The sequence below is a fragment of the Vombatus ursinus genome, unplaced genomic scaffold (assembly GCF_900497805.2).
Source record: "Vombatus ursinus unplaced genomic scaffold, bare-nosed wombat genome assembly UNPS02014941.1, whole genome shotgun sequence".
In the NCBI taxonomy this organism is placed as follows: domain Eukaryota; kingdom Metazoa; phylum Chordata; class Mammalia; order Diprotodontia; family Vombatidae; genus Vombatus; species Vombatus ursinus.
Window position 1 is genome coordinate 5,297,919 of NW_020954719.1, and position 25,275 is coordinate 5,323,193.

General features: G+C 41.2%; 1 protein-coding gene across 1 annotated transcript in view; it reads right to left on the bottom strand.

The window, feature by feature from the left end:
• The window catches only part of VDR (vitamin D receptor), a 91,834-nt gene that overhangs the window by 54,152 nt on the left and 12,407 nt on the right, over positions 1-25,275 (bottom strand). The window contains exons 3-4 of the mRNA XM_027844264.1: positions 6,370-6,455; positions 2,272-2,425 (exon numbers count right to left, since the gene is read on the bottom strand). Coding sequence (XP_027700065.1) covers positions 2,272-2,414 — 143 coding nt within the window. The 5' untranslated portion in view covers positions 2,415-2,425; positions 6,370-6,455. The remainder of the gene's footprint in view (positions 1-2,271; positions 2,426-6,369; positions 6,456-25,275) is intronic.

Consider the following 25,275-nt stretch of genomic DNA (forward strand, 5'->3'; position numbering starts at 1 on the left):
CACAAAAAGATCTTGACACACTAGAGCACTGGGTTAAATCTAACAAGATAAAGTTCACTAGAGATAAATGCCAAGTTTTTCACTTTTGTACAAAAAAAATCAGTTTCACAAATATAAGATTGGGGAGGTATGGTTTGTGGCTGTTGTTATTTTTTGAGTTGTTTCAGATGTGTCTGACTCCCTGTGACCCCATTTGGGATTTTCTTGGTGAAGATACTGGAGTGGTTTGCCATTTCCTTCTCCAGCCCATTTGACAGATGAGAAACTAAGGCAAACAAGGTTAAGTGACTTGCCCAGTGTCACACAACTAGTAAGCGTCTTGAGGCTGGATTTTAACTCAGGTTCTCCTGACTCCAGAGCTGGTGCTGTATTCACTGTGCCACCTAGTTGAGGGTAGTTATTTTGAAAAAGACCTAGAGATTTTAATGGGCTACAAGTACAATATGAGTCAGCAGTGGGATGTGGCAGCCAAAAAAGCTGATTTGATCTTGAGTTGTATTAAGTGAAATATAGCTTCCAGGAATAGAGAAGTGATAGTCCTATCGTGCTCTGCCCTTGGAAGACTTGTCTGAAGTAGTGTGTTCATTTCTGGGTACCCCAATTGAAAAAAGACATTCATAAGCTGGAAAGAGTTCAGTCAAGGGCAGCCCGGATAACACAGGATCAAGCCCATGTCATTGGAGGAGTTAAAGGAACTGTGGATGTTTAGCCTGAAGAAAAGAAGCCTCAAGCTGGGGTATGTCTTCAAGTATCTTAAGAGCTGTCATGTGGAAGAGGGATTTGACATTTCTACTTGTCCACAGAGAATAGAAACTGAAGCAACAGGTGAAAGATGCAAAGAGGTAAATTTAGGCTCGATATCATGAAAAACTTCCTGACAAGACTGTTCCTACCAAAGTGCAATGGAGCTGCCTGGGGGACATGTGGGCTGCCCTCCCTTGGGGGCCTTCAAACAGAGATTGAATGAACATTCATTGGGTATGTTAAGGTGGGGATTCCTTTCATGGATAGGTTGAACTACATGGTCCCTAAGATGCCTTCTCTCAAATTCTGAATTTCTATGATCCTTCCTTTCTCCCAACAAATCTGCTCCAAATTATATTGCTTTCTACTTACCTGTTCTGCCACCACTACTTCAATAATTCTTGAATAATCTCTCTTTCTTCTCTTCTTAACTGCTGCCTCTCAATTCCCATTCTCCTGGCTCTGGCTGGGTCTATCTTACTGCTCTTCCTTACCTCCTTTTCCATAAAGTTTATGGAGAGAGTCAAAGATGTTGATCCTGATCAAAAGCTTCGTCAGACAGAAAATTATAGAATTTTAGAGATGGAAGGAATCCATGGACTCATGTGTCCATCTGGCCTTGTGAGTCTAGTGCCCTCGTTTGAGTATCTGCCTCTCTAATTATCTGAACATTCCTGAGGCATAGAGATAGGCAGAACCTAGGGGAGACGGGTAAAGAGGGATATGGGCACAGAAGGTATACTGGAACTCCTGACTACAGTAACTCACATTTATATAATGCTTTAGGTTTTACAAAGCTCTTTCCTTGCAGCAACCCTGTGGGTTAGGCATGACAAGTGTTACCCCTAGTACCTAGCAAAGTGCCTGGTATACAATGAGTGATTAATAATTACTTGTTGATATTGTAGCATTGCAATGTTTTCTAGTTATGGTGTTTTAGCTTTTGAGCATCACAGCTTAGAAGCATAGGATTTGGAGCTAGAAGGAATCATAGAGATCATCTTGTTCAACTCCTTCATTTTACAGCTGAGGAAACATCTTCAGAAAAGCTACATGACTTGCCCATAGTCACATAGCTAGTAAGCATCAGGACTCTTCAATGGCAAGGAACACAGCTATTGATGCAAGGTTTGACACTTTTCCCTATATGGAGCTGTCATATGGCCATAAGTTGGGTTATGTGGGTAGATGAACTTGAGCACAGCACCCAGGCTTTGATGAGGTTCCTGCTCCCCTTGGTTCGTTTATGCTTATCAGGAGAGGATACAGTCAACTTCACACAGCCTGGGCCATTTGTGGTAGTGGATATCTAGGTGGAAGACCTAGAGAAGGAACCTCTGGGACTGTTCACAAATGTCAGCCATTGAGCCCCAAGAACAAGAAGCCAGGAGAATTTGGTGATGGAGACCTTATCGCCCTACCAATCCACCTAGCCAATTCCACAGTAGCCAAGGTGAGAGGATTACCATCGTGAAGAGCTCATTACCACTCTCCCCCTCTAAAGAACAGCTTGTGTAAGTAATTTACCTGAAGAAGCCCTTGCAGCCTTCACAAGTCATGGCATTGAAGTGGAAGCCAGTAGCTCGATCCCCACACACCCCACAGATCCGAGGCACATTTCGGTCAAAATCATCACAGCTGGGATCAGGAAAGGAAGTACTAGCTGCCATTTCTACTGTTCCTGCAAAGGTAATACATAGTTCAGGGCCCACTCTAGAGTCAAAGACAAAGCTAATTGTGGTCTTCCATTCTCTCCCTTAAAGCTACTGAACATCACAGAGAATGTGGTGTACCACCAGAGGGTAGATATGCCCTCTCTTCCCAATCCCTTGATTATCTCTATCCTATCTTGGCCCTTACTCCAAACCCATGTTTCTGAGGCCCTGTGAATAGGGTCTTAGTGCCTAGGTTGCTAATATATTGCCCTTGCTAGGGCCCTTTCACTTTCTGACATAACTGTGTAGAGGCATGCAACTTCCATGGAAGATAGTGAGTCCCTAGGAAGGGGAAGGGTCTTCAAATTAGTCAAGAATAATCCATCTTGTCCAATGGCCCCCAAAGAGGAGAATAAATCACCAGGATTCTGTTACACGTTCAGTGAACAAAGCCTTGTTATTTTGTTGACTTGGGTAGGGAGGAAGGAGGCCAGACCCATGTGTTTCCTTCCAGATGTAGCTATGATTAATCACACACATCCAAGAAACTCAAAATTGACTCTCAGATTAAGTGGTTATGTGTAGGACAGGGAGGTAAAAGAGGGAATGACCTTAAGAAACTACTCCAAGGGAAGAGGGTATACTGGTATCTAAGGGAGCAGGAGGAAGTCTGTCATCTGATAGTTTTCTTGTTTAATTATTCTTGAATGTTTCTATTTTTTAATATGATTGATGATGCTAATTATTTCCATAATGTTGAATCATCCTTGCATCCCTGGTATAAAGCCAACTTGATGAGAGAGAGTAACTTTTTGAGTTACATTGGTGTAATCTTTTAATGAGAATTTTATCTTTTAAATTTTAATTACTATTTACTAATGAGATTAGTCTCTGCTGCTCTTTATTCGTTTTATCTTTCCCTGCTTTAGGTATTAGGGCTATACCTCACACAAGGAATTTTGTAGAGTTTTTTTTTGTTTCTCAGTGGCTGAGAATAATTTGTGTAGTAGAGGCATTGATTATTTTTTCAAAGTTTTATAGAATCATCCGTGTGTAGGGGGGTGGCAATTGGGGTTAAGTGACTAAGTGACTTGCCTGGAGTCACACAGCTAGTAAGTGTTATGTGTCTGAGGCCAGATTTGAACTTAGGTCCTCCTGACTCCACAGCTAGTGCTCTGTGCCACCTAGCTTCCCCAATAGAATCTTCTTGTAAATCCATCTGGGTTTAGAGTTTTTATAACCACACAATTCTCCCCACTTCCCCCCACCCCAGGCATTTCCTTTTCAACTAGAACAATTTCCTTTTCTGAAAATGAGTTATGAAAATAACTCATTAGTTATAACTAATGAGATCTCTGTTCGACACTAAGTTTGTTAGGGTTTTTTTTTTCAAATTTTGTGTAGCTAATTCTCTATTTCTTTTGAGTTCTCATTTTTGCTGGCATATAATGGTATAGGCTCTAATAATTCTTTTTATTTCTTCTCTATTAGTTGTAATTCCACTTGTTCACTTTGTTCATTTTTTAAGTTAATTTGATTTTTCTTTCTCTTCTTTTTAATTAGGTTGGTTAAAAGTTTAGTGCTTTTGTTAGTTTCTTCAAAGAACCAGATTTTAGTTTTGTCTATCAGCTCTTTAGTCTTTTTAAACATTTTATTTCTCTTCTAATTTTCAATAATTGCTTTTGTGCTTCTTTATAGGATCATAGATATTGTGCTGGAAGGGACATTGCAGGTCATCTGGTCCAACTCACTCTTTTTATAGATGAAGAAACTGAGGCAGAGAGAAGTTAAGTGACTTGCCTAAGGTCATAAAACTAATAAAGTATCCAAGGAATTTGTCTTCCTGACTCCAATCCCTTCTATCCACAGTGTCATTTAGCTGCCTCTATTTTTTAGTTTATTAATTTTTAAAGTTGCATATTCAGTTCATTAATCTTCTCTTTTCCTAATCTTTTAACATGTTTTCATGAATATAATTTTTCTTCTGAGGACTGCTTTAGCAGCATCCCAGAAATTTTGGTATATTAACTCCTCATTATCATTTTTTTCATATACCAATTGTTTCTATAAGTTGTTCTTTGACTCACTCATTGTTCAGGAAGTTGTTATTAAGATTCCGGTTAGGTCTGCATTTTTTGTATTTAGGTCTATATTTGCTTTTTCTCCTTGTAGTTGAATTGCTATTTTTGTTGTGTGATGATCTATATAGGATGTGTTTAGAATTTGTTTTATTATACATAATTATAATTTTGCCTTAATATATGGCTTGCTTTTGTAAAGGTGTCATGAAATATTTATCTTACTTATTGCTTGTTCAGAATATACAACAAGCCTTTTAGGTATAACTTTTCTAACAGTTTGTCCCATTCTATATTTTTCTGTTTTGTTTATCTTTGCTAGATGTGCTCAGCTCTGACAGAGGCACATTGACATGTCCTACTATTTGCATTTCTATTTATATCTTTTGGAAATGCAATGAACTTTTCCTTTATGAACTTAGATGCTATGACATTTAGTATATATACATTTAATATTAATATTTAATCATAATATAATTCCTTGTTTTTTTCTGTTGATGTTGTCAATTTCTATTTTTGGTTTGCCTGATAGCATAATTACAACTCCTGCTTTTTTCAATTTATTTAATGCATAATTGGTTTTATTTCAGCCTCTCATTTTTTGTGTGTGTGTTTACTTTTAGGTGTGTAATTTTTTTTATACAATAAATTGTGGAGTTTGGCTTTCTAGTCCATTCTGTCACTCTCTTTCATTTTGTTGCACTGTAGTCCATTTACATTTAAAATTATGAGTGTTAGGCTTGTTTAATTATTCTTGCTAACTAGGTCTCTTTGTTGATGAGGGGTAAAATTGCTGTGCTGAAAGGAACATTAGAGGTCATCCGGTCCAACCCTCTCCTTTTACAGATGTTGAAACTGAGGCCGAAAGAAATTAAGTGACTTGCTCAGGGTCACAAAGGTAGTAAAGTATCCAAGGGGGAATTTGAACTTTTCTTCCTGACTTCAACCCCAGCATTCTATCCTATTAAATTCTATTTTAGAAAATTACTATTTTAAATTTCTTTGGTTATTAAATTTTGATGCCCTGGGACAAAACTCTAAACAGGCCGTCCTACTTACAACTCTGTACTGGCCTCTTGGAGGGTTTCATGACAGGTGAGGTACAATTAGATGAGTTTGAGACAGGGAAGAAGGGTCAGTCATTTTTTCTGCTTGATTGATCCTACTGGGCCCAAGGACATCCCTGGACTCATCCTTACCCCTAGTCTAAGTCAAGATTCCCCACTAAACAGCTCAACTTCTGTTTTCTCCTAAAAAACAGTCAACAAGATGCCTTAAGAGTTTCTTTCCTACTAAGCACATAGGGAAGAATTACTGGTTCAACTGGAGCAGATACAAAAAGCTAGATGCAGGCCCATTTCTGATGGCAGATATTAGAATCTCTTTCCTGCTGTCACTGGATGGGTCCACATGTTGGCCTTAGGGGTAGGATGTGGGGAAAATAGGAAAGTGGGGGGAGGAGAAGAATGAAAGATAGAGTAGGTTTAGGAATCCCTGCTCCAGGAAAAGAGCATCTTTTCCCTCTACCCAAGTCATTATATACCATCTTAATTCAGCTATAATTGGCAACTTGCTTGATGATTATTTGTTGAATTGAACGAATGACTCTAGAGATAGTAGCCTCTTAGAGGAGATTCTAGTCCTTAATAAAAGGATTTGTTCTGTGAAGTTTGGATTCAATCAAAGGGCGGCATTTGAGGACCTAGAGGGCCACATGTGGCCTTGAGGTTACAGGTTCCCTACCCCTGGACTAGAGAAAGAAGCTAAAACCAAATATATGAGTAAGAAACCATGCAAAACTACATGAATCATAACTCCTCAGTCTTAGTTTTCTCCTATGCAGATCCAGCCATCCTCTTAGGACCAATGAGAAGAAGGAAAGAAGCACCTACCTGGAGGAGCAGGGTAGTAGAAGCAGACGTGGGAGGTACAATAGGAAGAAGAACTCTCTTCCAGAATGTCTCGGGCAGAGAAGATTCTGAAATAAAGAAGGGAAAACCATCATTTGGAGTTGTGTCCCTACTTCAACCTCAGCCCACAATCCCAATTCTTTATGGAGTCCTACTACATAGTTGAGGAGCTCTCTAAAGGGAGTAATAAAATAATATTAATAACTTACATTCACATAAAACTTTTAAAGTTTGCAAAATGCTGCACATGTATTATCTCTTTTGATCCTCACAAAAATCCTATAAGGTCAGTTCTACAGGTATTATTACTTCATTTTACAGATGAGGAAACTGAAGCTCAGATAGGCTAGTAAGTATCAGAAGTAGGCTTTGAACCTAGGTCTGTTTTGACTCTACTGATAGCATGCTTTTCACTATGCCATGATGCCTTTCATGTAAGATGTTCTAGAGCAACCAATCATTAAACATTTTAGGCACTTAAATTTTATTAAGTTGTAAGGATACAAAGAAAGGGGAAAACAGTCCCTGCTCTCAAGAGGCCTATATTCCAAAGGGGGAAACAAATTGCAGATAGATATAAAAGGTACAAAGTATATGTAACATAACCTTAGAAGGAAGTCTCTAACGGCTTGGAGAACTGGGAAAGGCTTGGAGAACTGGGAAAGGCTTGCAGATCAGGTGCCTATAACTTTAAAAAAGTATTCTGTTTTTCCATTCTGCCACTTTTAGAGAAATGGAGTCAAATAGCAGTAGGTAGTGTTTCTCCTATGTCCAAGGATGGGGGTGGTGACCACAGAGTGGCGTGACAGCAGCAGCTAGAACATGTACAATTTCAAACTGGTCCTAGTGTCATTTTTTCTGCCCCCTGATCCTTCATACAGGGGGAACTAAGGGCAGGAATAGATTTTCTGTAGAACTGCTATCAGCAGCCTTCCACCCTAGGCTGAATACCTAGGGATACCAGTCTAGCATCTCTGAGGTACTATTTTCATTACCATGCGAGCACAGAGTGCTCACCACATGGACGACACACAGCACTTTCTGCCCAGGCATTCTGAGGGCTTCACAGCATTAAGCACAGTACCCTACATTTGAGTTTCATTTTCCCTCCAGTCTGCAATGCCTACTTGTATTCTCCAGAGCTAAGGTCCGGAGTGACTAGAGAAAAGTAAGAGATGCCTAGTTGCCTTACCACCTCTAATACTAAACTATTTCCTTTCTCATTTTCTGCCGCCACCTCGGGGGTCTTTACAAGCAAACTATCTTTTGAAGCTGGTCACCTCTGTCTCATCTGGAAAACCAGAGTCACATATACATGAACTGAAACAGAATGGCAAACACTGTCTCTCTGGTCTCCTACTGAATAGATAAGTACATTCCAGAGCTGTGACTGAACCACAAGTGGATCAGTCAGTATAATTCAACTGACCAGAGACTGGGGTCAGCCTAGCCGAGGCAGCCAGAGCTGTGAGCAAAGATTCCCTTCTCTCATTCCCACCCCCATACACATGTGAACATCCTTTCCCCTAGAATACCCAGTACCACAGAGGCCCTTCCTCTACAGAGACCACAGAACCCAGCCTTTGGATTGCTCCCTGGGTGCTACAGGCTTCCATTTCTGTCCGCTCTCTGCCTCCCAAGCTGGACACCAGAGAGCAGCTGGGTAAAGCCAGCTGTACAAAGGAAATCAGCCAAGGGTTCTTAGTATGAGGAGTGGGAGGTGGGGACATTCAGGGAGCCAGGCCTCCTGCTCTCCAGCTGCTGCTAAAGGTTCCTCGGTGATTTTTCTTTGGAGCCATCAGACTCTGTTGCCATAGGGACTAGGAGTGGATGGAGCTGGAACTGCCACAGTTTAATGCATCAAGTTACTTTTTTTCCCCTAGACGGTATGATTTATAACACTTTCATCTCCTTCCCTGATATGCTTTATCCCTCCAATCCTAGTAAAGAGAAGAAAGGCTCTCCTTTCCCTCTCTTATCCACACACAGTGTGGACACATATGCTGACACAGGATTACAAACCTGCCTCCCTCTCGTCCTTTTGCTCACTGTCACAAGTACCACTGCGTACCAGAGAAATACATAGACAGAGGCAGATACTTAGGCCCAAGTGCTGACAAAGGTCATTAAGGGGAGCTTCTTTATGTCTCTGTGACCTCTCTATGTGTGCCTGAATGGAGAAGAGGAAGGTAGCACAGAATTCTACAGACTTCTGGGGTGGGGGAGAGAGGGAAGGGTCCTAGGATTAGAACTGTAAGTTCCCATGAATAACAAAACATATTGCACACTGCCCCAAGTGAGACTGGCCACCTTTAAATGGCCTTTAGTACAACAGGGAGCTTGGTTAGTCACCTTTTGTTACTGCTGCCCCTCAAACAGAGCTCCGCGGGGTCCTACTATTGAAGTATGGTGACCAGTAAAATCGGAGCCTTACTGTCTCACTCCTGATCTCTGGCCATCCCCTCAGGAAGCTCCGTTGGAGGCAATTCTCCTCACTAGCTCATTGTCCGCTCACAAATTCTCCAAATTTCCTTATCCTCACGCTGTAGATACTTCTGCAAATACTTCTGTAGAAGCTTGTTGGCTCCATGCCGCCATCCTAGCAGAGGGCCAGAACTCTCCAAGGAGGGGACTCCAAAATGAGGTAGGCACAGAGGGGAATACTGAGCTGTTGCCCGTATCTAAGATTACGAGAGTCAACACTGGGACTGCAGAGGGAAACACTGTCCGTGTAAGAACAACAAATAGCAATATAAATCCTTTTTTTTTTAAAGCTAAAACTGAACAATAAGTGGATGTTGTTGTTATTGTTCAGTCATGTCCAACTCTTTGTGACTCCTGTATGGTGTTTTCTTGGCAAAGATACTGGAGTGGTTTGCTCATTTTACAAATGAGGAAACTGAAGCAAACGGGTTTAAGTGACTTGCCCAAAGTCACACAGCTAATAAGTGTCTGAGGCCAGATTTGAACTCGGGTCTTCCTGAATCCAAGTCTGGCACTCTATCCATGGAGCCACCTAGCTGCCATATAAATGGATACCTGCCCCCAAACTCCCTTCTTACTCTTTAGTCAAAGATGTACAACTACTATCATCAACACTGGTCCTCTCCCGATACTCTTTCATTGAGTCAGGAAGCAAATGGAGGGTAGAATAATCCCCAAGGTCCACTCTTATTCCGAGAACAGGAGCACATGCATTCTTAATAACAGGGCATGACAAAAACCCTGGGGGACCTCCTCATACTACTTTCACTAATTCCTAAGAAACAGAGTCCCCTTGGGTATCTCCTCCCGGATTGTTCCATGTGAACTGTGGATTGTTTATGGGATCAAAGAACTGCAAGAGTCTTCAGAGTTATCCAGTCCAACCCCTTCCCTTCACAGATGAAGAAACTGAAGCCCAAATGAAATGACTCGCCCAAGGTCACACAGGCGGTAAACAGCAGTGCCAGGATTCACATCCAGGCCTCCCTAGTCCAAAGCCAGTTCTCTTTCCATTGTACCACGTTGCCTAAGGGACAGGAGTCTAGCATAGTAGGTACATCATAGAAAGGTCTACCTGTGGCTGTTGCTCACAGACTTAAATCTGAAAGGAACATCAGACGTCATCTAGTTCAAAGTCTCTGCACCATAGTCTAGGTGAGCAACGGAGGGGGCGGGGAGTGGGGAGAATGCTCCAAGGTAAAGTGACACACATATTGTGCATGTTGAGGATTGGGGTTATGAAGGAAAGTGAGACAGAGACTGTGATGAAGAGAGAGACAGAAGGAAAGCTACTGGTGGAAAAGAGGGCCAGAGAAGAATGACAAATAAGATGAAAGACAAGGAATATGAGAAGGCATGATGCAAGAAGGACCTTCCTTTCAGTCCTCCGGGCTTCTTAAAATGATTTTTGTTTGACTATTTGTTTTAAGAGAAAAGGGGAGACCAGATTGCCCATTTAGTAAAGGATTAACCTAATCGTTGTGTTGGCCTAGGACATTTTGGCAGTAGAAAGCAGAGCAAAGTTGTGCGGTGAGAAAGGATGGGTAGAAAAAAATCCACTTACCTCATTTCCTCACCCAGACCCTAGAATCCCTCTATCCCACATTTACCATTCTGAGTACACGGGACATCACACGAACCACTGGGGTTGTCCCCAAGTGACCAACACCATGATAAGAAAGGTCAGAGGAGAACTACAGTCTGTTGAAAGGGGCAGACAGAACTCCTACTTAAGGTCCAAAAAGGGATATAGGAGGGATAGGGGAGAGGATTAATGAATAGAGAGTACTTCCTCCTCCTCTTTCTGGGTCACTTAAGTGTCAACTTTTGATGAAGAGAATTCAAATGAGGTACTTGCTGACTCACTGGAATCTCCCAGACTGAAAAAAGGCCTAAGGTCAAACTGTTGGGCCTCTCTCAAGCTGACGCTACAGTTATAACTTAGGTTATAAGGTGCAGTAGAAAAATTGCAAGGAGAAGCCAGGAAGAGCTAAGTTCTAGTCTTTGGCATTATGTCGGCTGTCTGTTGGCAAGTAGCTTTACTGATCCTCAACTCTCTTATCTATAAAATGAGGGATTAACTGACAGATATTAACAGATAATATCTGACAGAGTTGATCTAAGGATCAACTTCTTTGGGCCTCAAATATCCTCGTATATAAAATGAGGCAATTAGTCTTGATGATCTCCAATATGCTTTCCCTCAAATTATACTCTTCCACATAATGTTTATTAGATTGAGATACGTATATGAATGCGGTTTGAAAAAATGGTAAATTGGGGCAGATAGATGGCACAGTGGATAGAGTGCTGGCCTTAGAGTCAGGAGGACCTGAATTCAAATACGGCCTCAGACACAAGACACTCATTAGCTGTGTAACCCTAGGCAAGTCATTTAACCCCAATTGCCTCGCCAAAACAAACAAAAAAAAGAAAGAAAAGATGGTAAATTACAAAGAGATCAAGTTGATAGGCAAGATGGCAGTGTACTTTTTTTTTTTCCAGAAACTTTTAGTAAGCAAAAAATCTCAGGAAAAAAATTAAGCATAATATATTAAACAATAAAACTTATTCTATAAGGTGATGGACATTCCATGAGGTAAAAAAAAAAAACTAACGAGAAAATTTTGAAGATCTTACATATTTAGTGTTCCCATTCAATGTCCCCATTCCCCCCACCAATTCACTCCACCCTCCTGGCTTGTAATTCAGGATCTGGCTGTAGGACTCCCTGCCTGGTCCCCTCACTGCACTAACCCATACTGACCTCTCCCTCACCTCTCCAGAGGCAGGAGACACTGCCATTCTTCCCAGCCCCACAAAGACAGCAGTGGAAAGGTAAGGGTGAGGGGACAGGGAGGAAGCACACAGAGTCACAGGCTAAAGGAATAAAGAGCATTGGCACCTGTGGGAAATGGGGCTTGGAAACCCAGCTGCAATCTGTCCTCCCCAACCAAGTTTACTCTAGCGTGGAACCCGGACATCTCAATATCCCCCAAGACAAAGCGGCTAAAGATAACAAGCGCCATCCAACTTGGAGGGGAGGAGGAAAAGGAGGCTTTGTGCAGCAGTGGAAGAGGGAGAAACCAAAGAATGAGGAAGGAAACCAGAAGCTAGTGACTAGGAATACAAGAGGAAGACCGCAAGTTCAAGAGAGAAATCTTGAATAAGTTTATCTTCTCTAGGCAGAGAAGCCAACAGAGAGGACCAGAAAGATAGAAAAAGAGTAAAAAGGAAAAATAAAACCTCAAAGAGAGGCCAGAGCTCATTGAATATGTATTCTGCTATGAAGGAAATGGAACCAAAATTACTTGATTGAAAAAAGAGAATCCTGCGGACTCCTAGTTCAGAGAACAATAGTAAGAAACTCCAGAATGGCTCAAAGGAGGAATAAAAGTTAGAAGAAAATATTAGGAAAGAAATCTTATCAGAACTCAGACCTTTCAATAAAGAATTTAAAAACAGAAACAACAGAGTAAGAAAAATGGTAAAGTGAGGTGTTTGGTAAACTTGTTGGGGAGAGAAGGAAGTTTAGTTATGACTGTTAAGTCAATAATGAACAACAAACTTCTTTATATAAATAAGAAGAAAGCAAGGCAATTTCTTTCAAGAAGTAGAACAAAATTTACTCCCTGTCTTAAAGTGCCACAGGCAGAACCTGCAATACAATGTTCCTCAACCATGGATGTCCTTGTATAACAACTCTCAAAACACATGTAAGCCCATGTCTTTTTATTAATATTTTCCCTAATATTATGACTGCACAATGCCAAAAATATGGATGATTAAGTTTTTAAAACTTTTCATCCAGATATTTTGATACCAGTTTAATTGTTGCTGTTCTCTCCTCCTTTTCCCCTCCCTTTCTTTACCCCCAAAGATTCTTTCTCAGGAGCAGCTAAAATCTCACTCCAGGGAAGAAGAGGCAGAAAGTGAATTAAGGGGCATCATAAGTTGTACCTGCCCAAACAAACTATCTTGCTTTTTTTTTTCCCTTTGATTTCAACAATTGGAGGAGAAAGACTTGGGGTGACTTCTGAAATTCTAATGTCCTGGGAGGAGTCCAAAGAATATCTTACCTCCATCCTACCACAGTAGGAACCACGGGGTGGGGAGTGGCTGTGTGGAACATCTGTAATACCAACATAGAGAATTCTAGCAGTTCTACTGCCACTGAAACTGAAGGTTTCAGGGCCTTCAGCGCTTTAGGCATGTTCAGTATTTGCCGTAGTGGGCTTCATTTTACTGTAAGGTCCTACCCTGATTAGTGCCATCTTATTATAGGAATGAGCAGTTTGGGGTCTTAAGATAACAGGGGACAGATCAACAGGGACCCAGTCCTTCAGGCATGTACAATGTATTTCCCAGCTGACCACCCAGGGAGGAGGAAGGCCTTGCTTTCCATTTGGCAGCACTCAAAAATGGGTATAACTATTTCCTGTTGATTTTTAAATTGACTACGTGCATATGAAAGGCATGAATAGTAAAGTCAGTGTGGCATAAGGGATATACAATGGGCCTTGATTCATGTCCGGCTTCTAATACATATTGGTGGGGTGATCTTGGGCAAGTCACTTAGCCTCTGAGTACTCTAAGTACTAGACTATAAATTGCAGAGAAAGTACTGATCTATCTTAGTCTAGAGGGATTTTTTTAATTGGGAGTTACTTGTACCAAGGAAATCACAGCCCCTTATTCCCACTGCCAAAGGGGTAAGAGCAGGTGAAATTTCACTTTCTTTCCTTGGTGGCTGTCAAAGGAGGAAGGGTCTTGGGTTCTGTTTCCTACCAGGACTGAGCCATGGATTCCCATCACTGGACTTTGGGTGAATAAGTGTTGAGATAGAGTGGGTTGGGTCACAACCTTGTGAGCTTTGAAAGGTCGAGTGATGGCAGAAACTGTTGCAGCCCCACCACAGCTGAGTCAGGCGAGGAACCAGCATAGTAGCACCAAGGAGAGACCAGCGTGACCTAGCTCAGCAATGAATCAATCAGGTTGCAGTTGCCATGTCTTTTAAGAAAGGGAGCAACTCTTTCTGTGGTGGCAAAGAATTAGAAATTGAGGGGATGCCCATTAACTGGGGATGGCTGAACAAGTTATGGTATATGAATATAATAGAATACTATTGTTCCATAAGAAATGATGAGCAGGCAGATTTCAGAAAAACCTGGAAAGACTTGCATAAACTGATGCTGAGCGAACTGAGCAGAACCAGGAGAACACTGTACACAGTAACAGCCACACTGTGTGATGACCAACCCTGATAGACTTAGCTCTTCTCAGCAATGTGATGATCTAAGTCAATTCCAAAAGACTCATGATGGAAAATGCTATCCACATCCAGAGAGAGAACTATGGAGTCTGAATGCAGATTGAAGCATACTGTTTTCTTTTTTGTTGTTTTGTTTTTTGTTTTTTCTTTCTCACGGTTTCCCCCTTTTGTTCTGATTCTTCTTTCACAACATGACTAAAGTAGAAATATGTTTAATATAATTGTACATGTATAGCCTATATCAGATTGCATGCTGCCTTGGAAAGGGAGAAGGAGGGAATTTAGAACTCAAAATCTTATAAAAGTGAATGTTGAAAACTAAAAGTAAATTAATTAATTAAAAAAAAGAAAGAAAGAAAAGGAGCAACTCTTCCATTTGTGGTGTCACATTCAGAAGTGGACCTGGCAGAAGAATGTTTGTAGCAATCACTTTAACTTTGAGGAGTCCATTCTCCCCAGGGATTGAGGTGTTAGAAGGGAGACTGTTTTTGTAATTCGGTCCTTGCTGTACCTCCACAGTAAATATTCCTTCATAAAAACTAATTGGCATTAATTTCTTATTAATGATGTTGAGGAAATATCAACTAATTAAATGATCCAAGCAAATAATATTGGGGTAGTAATCACTGGTGATTGTTATGGAGGGCACACTGGAATGGTGGCTCAGGCCTATAGCACTAGAAGATACCTCAGCTCTTTAGGGTTACATGACTGAGCTCCGGGGAATCTGGCCTGCCAGAGCCTAAAAGCACTACAATGGGGTCACAGATTTACAACAGAGAGCCATGGCAAAAGGGACCTCTGAGATCGAGTTCAAATCCCTCATTGTACAAATGAAGAAAACTCAGAATCAGTTAAATGATTTGCCTAAGATCGAGCAAGTACTAAGCAACAGATTCAAACCCAAGTCCTCTAATTTAAATTCAATAATCTTTCTAACCCAACATTATATATTATGTAGGCATATATTATTATATACAATGGCATATATATGTTATATATGTCATTATACGTGTGTATGTATGTGTAACACACCAACCTGTACTTATGGGTTAGATCACATACTACCTTGTGTTCTAAGGGTAACCCCATAGATAGATCACTCCATGTGCTTCCTATTCAGTCAGTCAATAGACTCAATTAATTTTTACTAGAGGTATTTACTCAAATGGCATAGCAAAGAAAGTAGTTACAAAACAGCCTAACCCAAGAGAACCTGATGAGAAGGGGGAGACTAGAAGTTGCTGAAGCCTTTCCCTACAGCCCTACCTACTATATCAGCACTGGCTATTTTGGGGGGAAGGAAACTAGACTTAGATGGGCCTCACTTGCCCTAAGAGAGAGGGATGATGCTGTCAGGCACCTCCATTCAGAAGCCCAGCAGATGAAGCAAAGCAGTTACACCTCAAAGGGGTGAAAAATCATAGAACTCTAAGCTAGAAGGAACATTAGAGATCGTTTAGTTTGGCCCCTTATTTTATAGATGAAGAAACTGAAAGCCAGAAATTGCTCAAGATCAAGAAAAGAAACAAGGTTTGAACCCTAATCCTGTAATTCTAAATCAAGTACTTCCTTCCTAACACACGCACACCCCACACTCCTGCTACTGAGTGTAATCACTGAACAAAATCACTGACCTTTCAACTGACAATGAAGTCAGACAGTTTTAACATTATTAAGTTGCTTCCTAGACCTCTGTTTGAGCCAAACAGACAGGAATTAAAGAGGTCCAAGGTGCTGAGTGAGAAGGGTACATGTCTCATGTATACAAACACACACATTTCTTATCTAGAATGATTGTTTCTGCAAGCTGCTTTTTCCAGTGGAAACTCTGCTTTCAGCTTTGTCAACAAGATTCCCTGGCTGATTACCTTACTCTAGCTAACAGCCTAGATTACTGCCCACATCACTGCTCAGGAGAATAGATGGCAACAAAAACCAGTGAATCATGAGAGCCAGTCACTCATAGAATTATAGATAGATAAGAATAAAAGTAATTTAAGCCAATTTTTACTTTACAGATGGGGAAACATCTAGAGATATGGTTTGTTTATGGGAATACAACAGGTTAGTTTCAGACTTCTCCCTGGCAATTCCAGTTCAGGAACTCAAGTCCCAATCAAATCAGCATCCAGGAGGTCATGATATATGTATATATGTGTTAACACCTCAACCTGTACTCATACACTACCTCACACTCTGTGCTTTTTACTGTCAGCCAATAGACTCAATTAATTCTTATCAAAGGCATTTACTCAAATGACATTGCAAGAAAAGTAGTTACAAAAAAATCCCCTCACAAATTTGGGCTGCACTCTCTTACAAATACAATATACATGGGAAGAATGAGTTCTGACAGAGTGCAATGGCAGTGAGAGACATCTCTGTGACAAAGGTGGGTTATGATCCCATAACCCCTGGTACTGACGGGGCCTGAAAATTCTCCATCTCCTTGTAGAGTGTGCATGTTAGATTCCCAGGGTCTGTTCCTCTCCAAAATTTGACCCATCTGCCAAGGAGTGCCACTCCTTGAGGCGGCTTCCTCCCTCGGGTGACTGTCCCTATGTATCTGCAACTGTTTGATGTGTGTCTTTGATTCCCACTGCACATAGTTTTCCTTCTGGTTCAGTAGCTCCCTTTCAAAGTTACATGACTAATGTTGGCTAAGGGGAGAAGAGAAAGAAATTCTGTACTCTCCCACTGAAGGGAGTCTCTCTACAAGATAGCTCCTGGCTCGAAAGGGCTCAGAACTCTGAAATTCATCCAGAGCTTAGCTATTTAAAGTCCCCACAGCAGGAGCTAATTTGTTTGCTCAGCCAATCAAGTTATTTCCATCTTGACTCGAAGAGATGTTTCCTTCATAAAAGGATCAGGGTGTACCTACATCTTGTTTATTCATCATAACCTCTTTATTTGTGACATCAGTTGAGCTAGAGTGGGGTGGGCGGAGAATTACATTCCCCCTCCCTTATGGTGTAAAGGGGACCTCACTCCCTGGGGGAGAGAAGTGAATGGAAAGGGGAAAAGTAAAGAGAGACTTAAAGGCACGATGTAGAATGGCAGATTGAATCAGCCATTCCATTCAGGGATCTCTGCAGAGTAACAATATGGAAAAAGAGACTTGGTTCAAATCTGAGCTCTGCTATTGACTACATACATGACTTTCGATAAGTCACTATTCCTCTCAAGGCTTCAGTTTCTCCATCTGTAAAATGAGGGGGATTGTACTAGATGATCTCTAAAGGTTTCTTCAAACCCCTAAAGTTCTAAGCTTCTATACAAAAGTTCAGAGGAGGTCATGGGGACCCACCACTAACCACTTTCATTGTGCTTTAGTGTTGGCTTGCTTTTTTTTTTTAACTTGACTGCAGCAAGAAGGCTGGAAAGAAGTTTAATGTACTTGACTTCTTTCTCCTTGGGATAGGATTTCCTGGGACTTTGGAAAACAAATAATAATAGATAGGACTTTAAGTTTTGCAAAGTGTTTTACAAATATCTCATTTTATTTTCACAATAACCCTGTGAGATAGGTGCTGCTATTATCCTCATTTTCCAGATAAGGAAATTGAAGCAAAAAAAGGTTAAGTGACTTGCCCAAAGTCATATGGCTAGTAAGTGTCCGAGGACAGATTTGAACTCAGGTCTTCCTAAACTCCATGTCCAGTGCTCTATTCACTTTGCTGCCTGGTCCAGGGAGCAGGTAGGCAGAAGCTAGGGAACAAGGTTGGTTGTTAAATCCAGTGATTTTAGCAATGAGAAGGAGAAACTAAGGCCACTGTGGGAGGAAGGACATTGTAGATATGGGAAAGGAGAGGGTCCAGCCTCCTTTAGCAATCTGTCCTGACTAATGAAAGACCTAAGTCATTACTGTTATTTGATCTCTTCTCACTCCTGATTTTGACTCTCTTATTCATGTTGTGAAAGTTAGGAAAATTAACTTTCCTCTCTTATAGAATGTAAGCTCCTTGGGGACACGAACTGTTTCACTTTTGCCTTTGTATTCTAGTGCCTGGCACACAGTAGGTGTTTCATAAATGCTTGTTGGTTGATGGAGTCTCTCAGGCTATATTTTCTAGCTAAGGGTCACAATCCTGTGGCCTCTTGTGTACTTCTTATACAACAACCCAGTTTGCTCGATGCCTGGGGACTTCAACCAGGCTCCGTGAGTGGTAACGCAGGTGGTCCACTTTAACAACTCAAATCTTCTGCCTCAGCCTACATGTTCCAGATCTGCTCTGTTGTTTTCTTTTTATTCCATGATTATTATGCAAAGGATTCTTACCTTGGGCAGGTGGTTGGACTAAGGCTCTTTACTTTACCTAGGAGTCAAAGCCCCCTACCTGCTTCCCCTTCTCTCTCCTTTGCCTTATTTGCCTGCCCCTTTTTCTTTCTTCCTACCATCCTCCAGTTATACCAAAAAGCCCCTAGAAGAAGAATCTAGCACCTAAAAAGAGAACAGACAGTGGGTCCTGGAGAGGAGCTGGGGTGGGCAGGAAGTCTGCTTTCCTTAGCCATCCCAACTGCCCCACCCAAAACAAACATTGGTCAGAAAGCCACAGTTCTGCTGAACTGGGAAAAGACTGTGACCACTCCACCCACAAGCTCCAGTTTCCAGGAATCTGGATGCTTTTTTTGGGGGGAGGAGGGTCTGAGCCTTTCCTAACTTCTCCCCTATTTGGCAGAAAACCAAAGGTAAAAAGCTGGACTTTCCCACCACAAGGCAGATAATCAGGACCAAAAATCCCAGGCTCTTCAATATCTTTTCTCTCCACTTATGTTTTAATTGCATACCATACCCTTTCAAGGGTGTCCTGCTTTGTGGATTATTTGTGGATTATTTCTTTAAGCAGAATGTGAGAAATGACTACTGGAGATTGCCTCAAAGACTTGACAACATCATTATTTGCCTGGGGCAGGTGTAAATCTCCAACTATAGTAGAGTACAGCCCTGAGGACATCCGAGATGGTCAGATTGAGGATTCTGCCCACATTCTCCCATGCTAAGCTGATAGAATCAACACCAGTGGGGCACTGGGCCATATCCCTCCTAATTCTTATCTATCAATGAAGAAACCAGTCTGAAGCAGTCTTAGTCAGTGAGGTCTGACTAAAGGTTATCCTCTGAAGGATCCCTGGAATAACATTCTTTGTGTATTTTAGAGTACACTTTGCATCCTAAATAGATTTTTCAGCATTTCTAAGGAAGTTAAAGTTGGGAAAGCTTTCTATAAAACAGCTAAAGTTTCCAAAAGGCCTAATTCATGTTCTATTCCCTCAATGCATTCTGGACTACAATCTTCACCTGTTAATGAGGGCTGTTATTAAATAACCAAATGCACTAGAGCAGGAGTTCTTAATCTAGGGTCCATGAATAGATTTTCAGGGGGTCCATGAACATGGGTGGGGAAGAAGACATTTTTATTTTCCCTAACCTCTAACTAAAATTCAGTATTTCCTTCAATTGTTTAAAAACATTATTCTGAGAAGGAATTCATAAGATTTCACCAGACTATCAAAGGGGTCCAGAGGCTTTACTAGACTCTCAAATGGGTCTGTGATGCACAAAAATTTTTTTAAACCTACTCCAGATGTTATATGTCTAAGGTTGATGGGATCCAAACCGATCTGAGGGGGACTTGCTCCCTGACATGCATCAAGTGGGTAGCTTCTTTGTAAATTGTCAGAAATCCCCCAGATTGTTACACCCACAAAAAGGGTAAATAGTGCCAGTCACAACAATTGCAAACTGAGATTAGCTGCTTTTTTCTAATACATCTGAAGAATTCCTGAAGAGCTGTCCTGGGCTGCTATTCAGTGAAATCAATGCCAACGGATGCTGTCCTGGCGTCTGTGGGAAGCTGCTGATGACTTTGCCTCTCTCCTGCTGCAGCAGTAATACTAGTCTACTACTTCATCTTTGAAAGTAGTGGTTATACAGTTTGCTTCCTCCTGGTGTTTCCTAATGAAACATAGCTCTATGAAGTGGCATTCCAAGGGGCTTAAGGTATCCCTGAGCTGAAAGAAACCCCTTCAAAGGTCATCTTATCTATCTCCCACTTCCAGTAAGATTGTCATTCAAACCATTTTGGACAGGTATCTACACTATTTAAATACATGAAGGAAAGTATATTCCTTTGGTAAGCCAATTTCACGAACATTAGGAGATTCAGGTTATATATGCTTACTGAATTGAAGGAAGAAAATCCACATAATACTATCTGGGTTTTTTTTAAATCATCATCATTTTAAAATCATGATTAGATTAAAATCATCAGCTAACAAGCATTAATATCTTGAAGCTGAAAATTTTCAATTCCTTTTAAAAGTCATAGTCACTGCCCAATTACCTCCTCCAACTTCAATGAGCCATAAGTGTTAGAAAGAGCCACAGGCTCCTTCCTTTCTCCTGATCCATATGAGACACTAACAGATCCTCCTTGAATAGCTGGAGCCCTACCTAACTTGCAAGCAGGAGCTGTCTTTAGATTTCTCCCTGAGAAATTCTAAAATTTCACAAAGAGCTTCACAGTAGGGTTCCTTCAATCTCTGTATAGCTCACAAAGAAGTCCAGACACCTAGTTGAAATAGTATATGATATCTTGGACAGGAGGAGAGAGCAAAATTCAAAAAGAAAAAGAAACTCAGTTCAGACAAGCAGGGTAAATTAAATTACTTTGTTGCAGAAAGCCAAATGCATATGGTAAAAGGTAAGGCAGAGGAGAGAAGAGGAATAGTTGAGCCATGGCAACTTCCTTCAAACTTAGCACCTTATTCAAGATAGCCAGATATGATTTCTGAGAGTGAGGCATCCTGCAGTGTTTAAAGTCAACACACAGCACAAATCTCCCCAAACCTGCCCTACAGTACTCTCTGTTTTGCCCAGTCTTACTAACCCCCCCATTTAATAAGGTCACTTCTTTGTGGCCAGGGATTGCACTGGAGATGGGACATAAAAATACAAATTGACAAACATACACGCTGCATACAAAGCAATTAAGCAAAGAGTCTGAAGCACATGGGTAGCCCTGTTTTGCCAAGTTCCCAATGCTGCTGTGGATACCAGAGACTCGAGCAGACACTATGCCAGAGCTCACTTTGCTTGTGACGTCTATTTAATTTGGCTCTCTGGGACCATGTATTAGAGAATTTAGGGAGACAGAAGCTGGAAGAGTTCACTCTCCCTTCTGCATCATGTGCAAGTTTGAGCAGTAAGTCCAATCTCTGGCCCTTCCTTGTGAAAATTTGGTGAGAATTCAGCTGTTGCTGGATGGAGCAATTAGAGTTGTGAAGTGCCCAAGAACCTGACAAAAAGCTAAGAGAGACAGTGGGTGAGAACATGCCAGTCCTTCACTAGAACATCTCCTTAATCTCCTCACTTACCCCAAATCTGTTTCAGATGAGAGAACATCTCACCATTAATGGTCTAGTTCTGTCTCTCTTCCCTTCCAACAAAAGGGAAAAGTGAAAGTGAGAAGTTCATTCTGCCTCTGTATCTAGTAGAATAAGACTCCAGTTTCTTCCTATCCAACAAATTGATCCCTCCCCTCTCCATTACGCATTGTCCTTTTACTGCTATCAATTATCCCTTTATACAAAAGAAAATCCAATGGCCACTAGATCCTTGTCTGGTATAATTAATATTGGCTCCAGCAGGTATTAGGGGAGAGATTAGGATCTCTAGAGCGCAGAGATTCTTAACCTAGAGATGTATGGATAGATTTCGGGGGAGGGGGCGTGGGGTGTCTGTGAACATGATTGGGAAAGAAATATTTTTTTAAACTAACTTTGAACTGAAATTTAGAGTTTCTTTCAATTACAAATTCAAAAAAAAATTTTTAAACATTATTCTGAGAAGGAGTTTATTAGGCTTCAACAGACGGCCAAAAGGATCCATGACTCAAAAAAGTTTAAGAAGCCTTGTTGTAGAGGAATGGGAAGCACATTCCTGGTTCAGTGTACCTGAGATGTGAGAACAAAAGCAGATACCAACTCCATTTGGAAGGCCCAAACACAACATCGAAATAATAACCCTAGGCAAATGCAAGTGTCCATAAATAAGAGAGTCTAAAAGCAGAAAAAGAATAATTTTATATTTAAGCCCTTCAGGCAAAAACAAGCCAAGCCTGGGTAGAGAGACATTTAGCTACTTCTCAGGGTACCCATTACTTAGCATATATGGGAACCCAAACTTACAGAAGCACAGAACTAAGGTCCCCTGACAGGAGGGCGTTCTGTGCTATAAAACATCAGTCAGTCAGTAAATATTCATTAAGTTCCTATTATGTGTTAAGCACTGTGCTAAGTGCTGGAGATACCAAAAAAGGCAGACAATCCCTACCCTGAAAAACCTCACAATCTAATGGGATAGACAACTAGCAAACAAGCTATACGTACAAATAAGCCATATACAGGATAAGTAGGAAGTAATTAAGAGAGGGGAGGCACTAGAATTAGGAGGCTGAGAAAGGTTTCCTGTGTAGAAGGTGGGATTTTAGTTGGGACTTAAAGGAAGCCAGCAAAGGCAGCAAGCAGGTGATGAGGAGGGAGGGCATTCCAGGCATCAGAGAAAGCCAGAGAAAATATCCAGAGCTGAAGTGTCTTGTTCATGGAACAATCAGGAGGCCAATGTCACTGGATGGAAGAACATGTAAGGTGTAAGAAGACTGGAAAGCCTAGAGGGGGCTAGATTATGGAGGGCTTTGAATGCCAAACAGAGGATTTCGTATTTGCTCCTGAAGACTATAGAAAGTTTGGGAGCAGCTAGGTGGCACAGTGGATAGAGCTCTAGCCTTGGAGTCAGGAGGACCTGAGTTCAAAAAGGAGGACCTGAAAATTCAAATCCAGCCTTAGACCTATGACACTTACTACCTGGGTGACCCTGGAAAAGTCATTTGACCCCGATTGGCTCACCAAAAAGCAAAAAAAAAAAACAAAACCAACAAAAAAAAACTATAGAAAGCTACTAGAGTTTATTGAATAGGGGAGTGACGTTATCAGACCTGTGATTTAGGAAAATCACTTTAATAACTGAATGGAGGATGGATAGCAGTGGGGAGAGACTTGAAGCAGGTGGACACACCATCAGGCTATTGTAATAATCAAGGTACCTTTTAGTACCCTCAAACCTAAAAGGCCCTTTGCGGGGGGGGCTGTACTTTTTTCCGGACAAAATGGGGATTTTTTTCCTTAGCCGTCATCTGCTTGGTTGATTCAGCATCCAGAGTGCTCATTGATACACCTACTCATAGTGCCCTTGTTTGGGAATTTTCTCTAGAGGTATATGCTCTTATCCATTAACTTTCTCAAAGCTTCAGCTTCCTGGGTGACCCGGGGGGGAAAAATATACATATATAAACATACACACATACATATATATGTGTATATGTATGTGTGTATGTATGTATGTATGTATGTATGTGTATGTGTTTTTGGGGCCAAGGGAAGCGGTTAGTGTAAAGAAGGTGACATGGAATCCTTTTTTCCTTTTCTTTATTCTCCCTTAGCACTCTATATGAAGATGCCTCTCTTTATACTCGGAGGCTGAGATGGACCTAAACTAATCCAGGAGCCAATCACCTTCTTCTAATGCTACCTCTAGGCTCAGAAAGAGCAAAGCACAAGGCCGAGAAACAAGTTTCTTCCCCTTCTGCTTTACTGCTATTCCTTACCAGCCCAAGGTCACAGGATCATAGATTTAGAGCTGGAAGGGACAGTCTGATCTAACCCTTTCATTTTACAGATGAAGAAACTGAGGCCCAAAGAGATCTTGTGGCACATCCAAAGTCATACGAGTAGTTAGTAACAAAATCAGGTTTCTAACTCAGGTCCTCTGATTTCAAATCTGAGCCTCTGAAATGAAGACCTAAACAGTGCCTCCCACTGCCATGCTAACTCTCACAGTCCTAAGAAAGGGACAAAGTCAATTCTAGTGGGCACTCATAGGTGAATCCTCAGATCCAAAGTCAAAACCAAAGGAATGATGAATGAAGCTCTGCTTCATCTTGGGCTGCTTTGGAGCTCAGGTTCACCACCTGCCTTAGGCATGGAAATCCAGGTTGTTCACAGGTGTCTCACAGTGCTTTGTCCTGGGCCTTCCTCTCTTCTATACTATTTTACTTGTTGATCTTATCAGTTCCCTTGGATTCAATTATTGTTTGATCTTTTCAGTCTTCTTATAGATATAAAGCACAGGTATTTTTAAGTATACAGCTATACCTTATACCTGTGGGCTTATGTGTATGCATACACACACACATACACACACACACACACACACACACACATACACACACACGTATACATCTATAGATATATTCTTATACCCTCCCCTTCCTCAACACACACACATATTCTAGCATCTATCCTCCTTGTTGTTCTTCACCCAAGACACTCTGTCTCCTGACTCTGGGCATTTTCTCTGGCTGTTGCCCATGCCTGGAATCCTCTTCTGCCTCATCTCAGCCTCCTAGCTTCCCTGGCTTCCTCCAAGTGGAAACTAAAATCCTACCTTCTGCAAAAAGCCTTTCCTAGTCTTCTTTAATACCAGTGTGTCTTACTTCTGTCGATTATCTCTAATTTATCCTGCAATCATCTTGTTTTTACATAGTTGTTTGCATGTTGTTTCCCCATTAAATTGTGAGTTCCTTGACTGTCTTTCGTCTTTCTTTGTATCCCTAGTACCTAGCATAGTGCCTAAGCGCTTAATAATGGGCACTTAATACATGTTTATTAACAGACTGACTGACTCAGCTGAGGCATGCTCCATTTTGGGAAAGCAGAAAGCTGGTTAGAGCCCAGGATAAGTGTGGCATGGTTAAATGAAGGCAGGTAACATTTAGATTGGGTATCAAAAAGAGCTATAACTCACTCCATGCCCCTCAATGTCACAGGATGGAAAGAAACATCTAATTCTCGTAATTCCCAGAAATTCCCTAGACCTGAAAAACAACTCTGTGGGTAAAACTCTTGAACAGCCTGGGTTTGAAGTTTAACAAGAACAAAAATAATTCCTTATAGTGAGCTATTTTTTGCTCAGTTTTCAAAATAGCAGATCTGGATGACAGTTCAGGAGGCTGACCTAATACCATTTGCCAAATTAGATGCTTTCCCACCCCCAGGTTAAGGTTATCCCA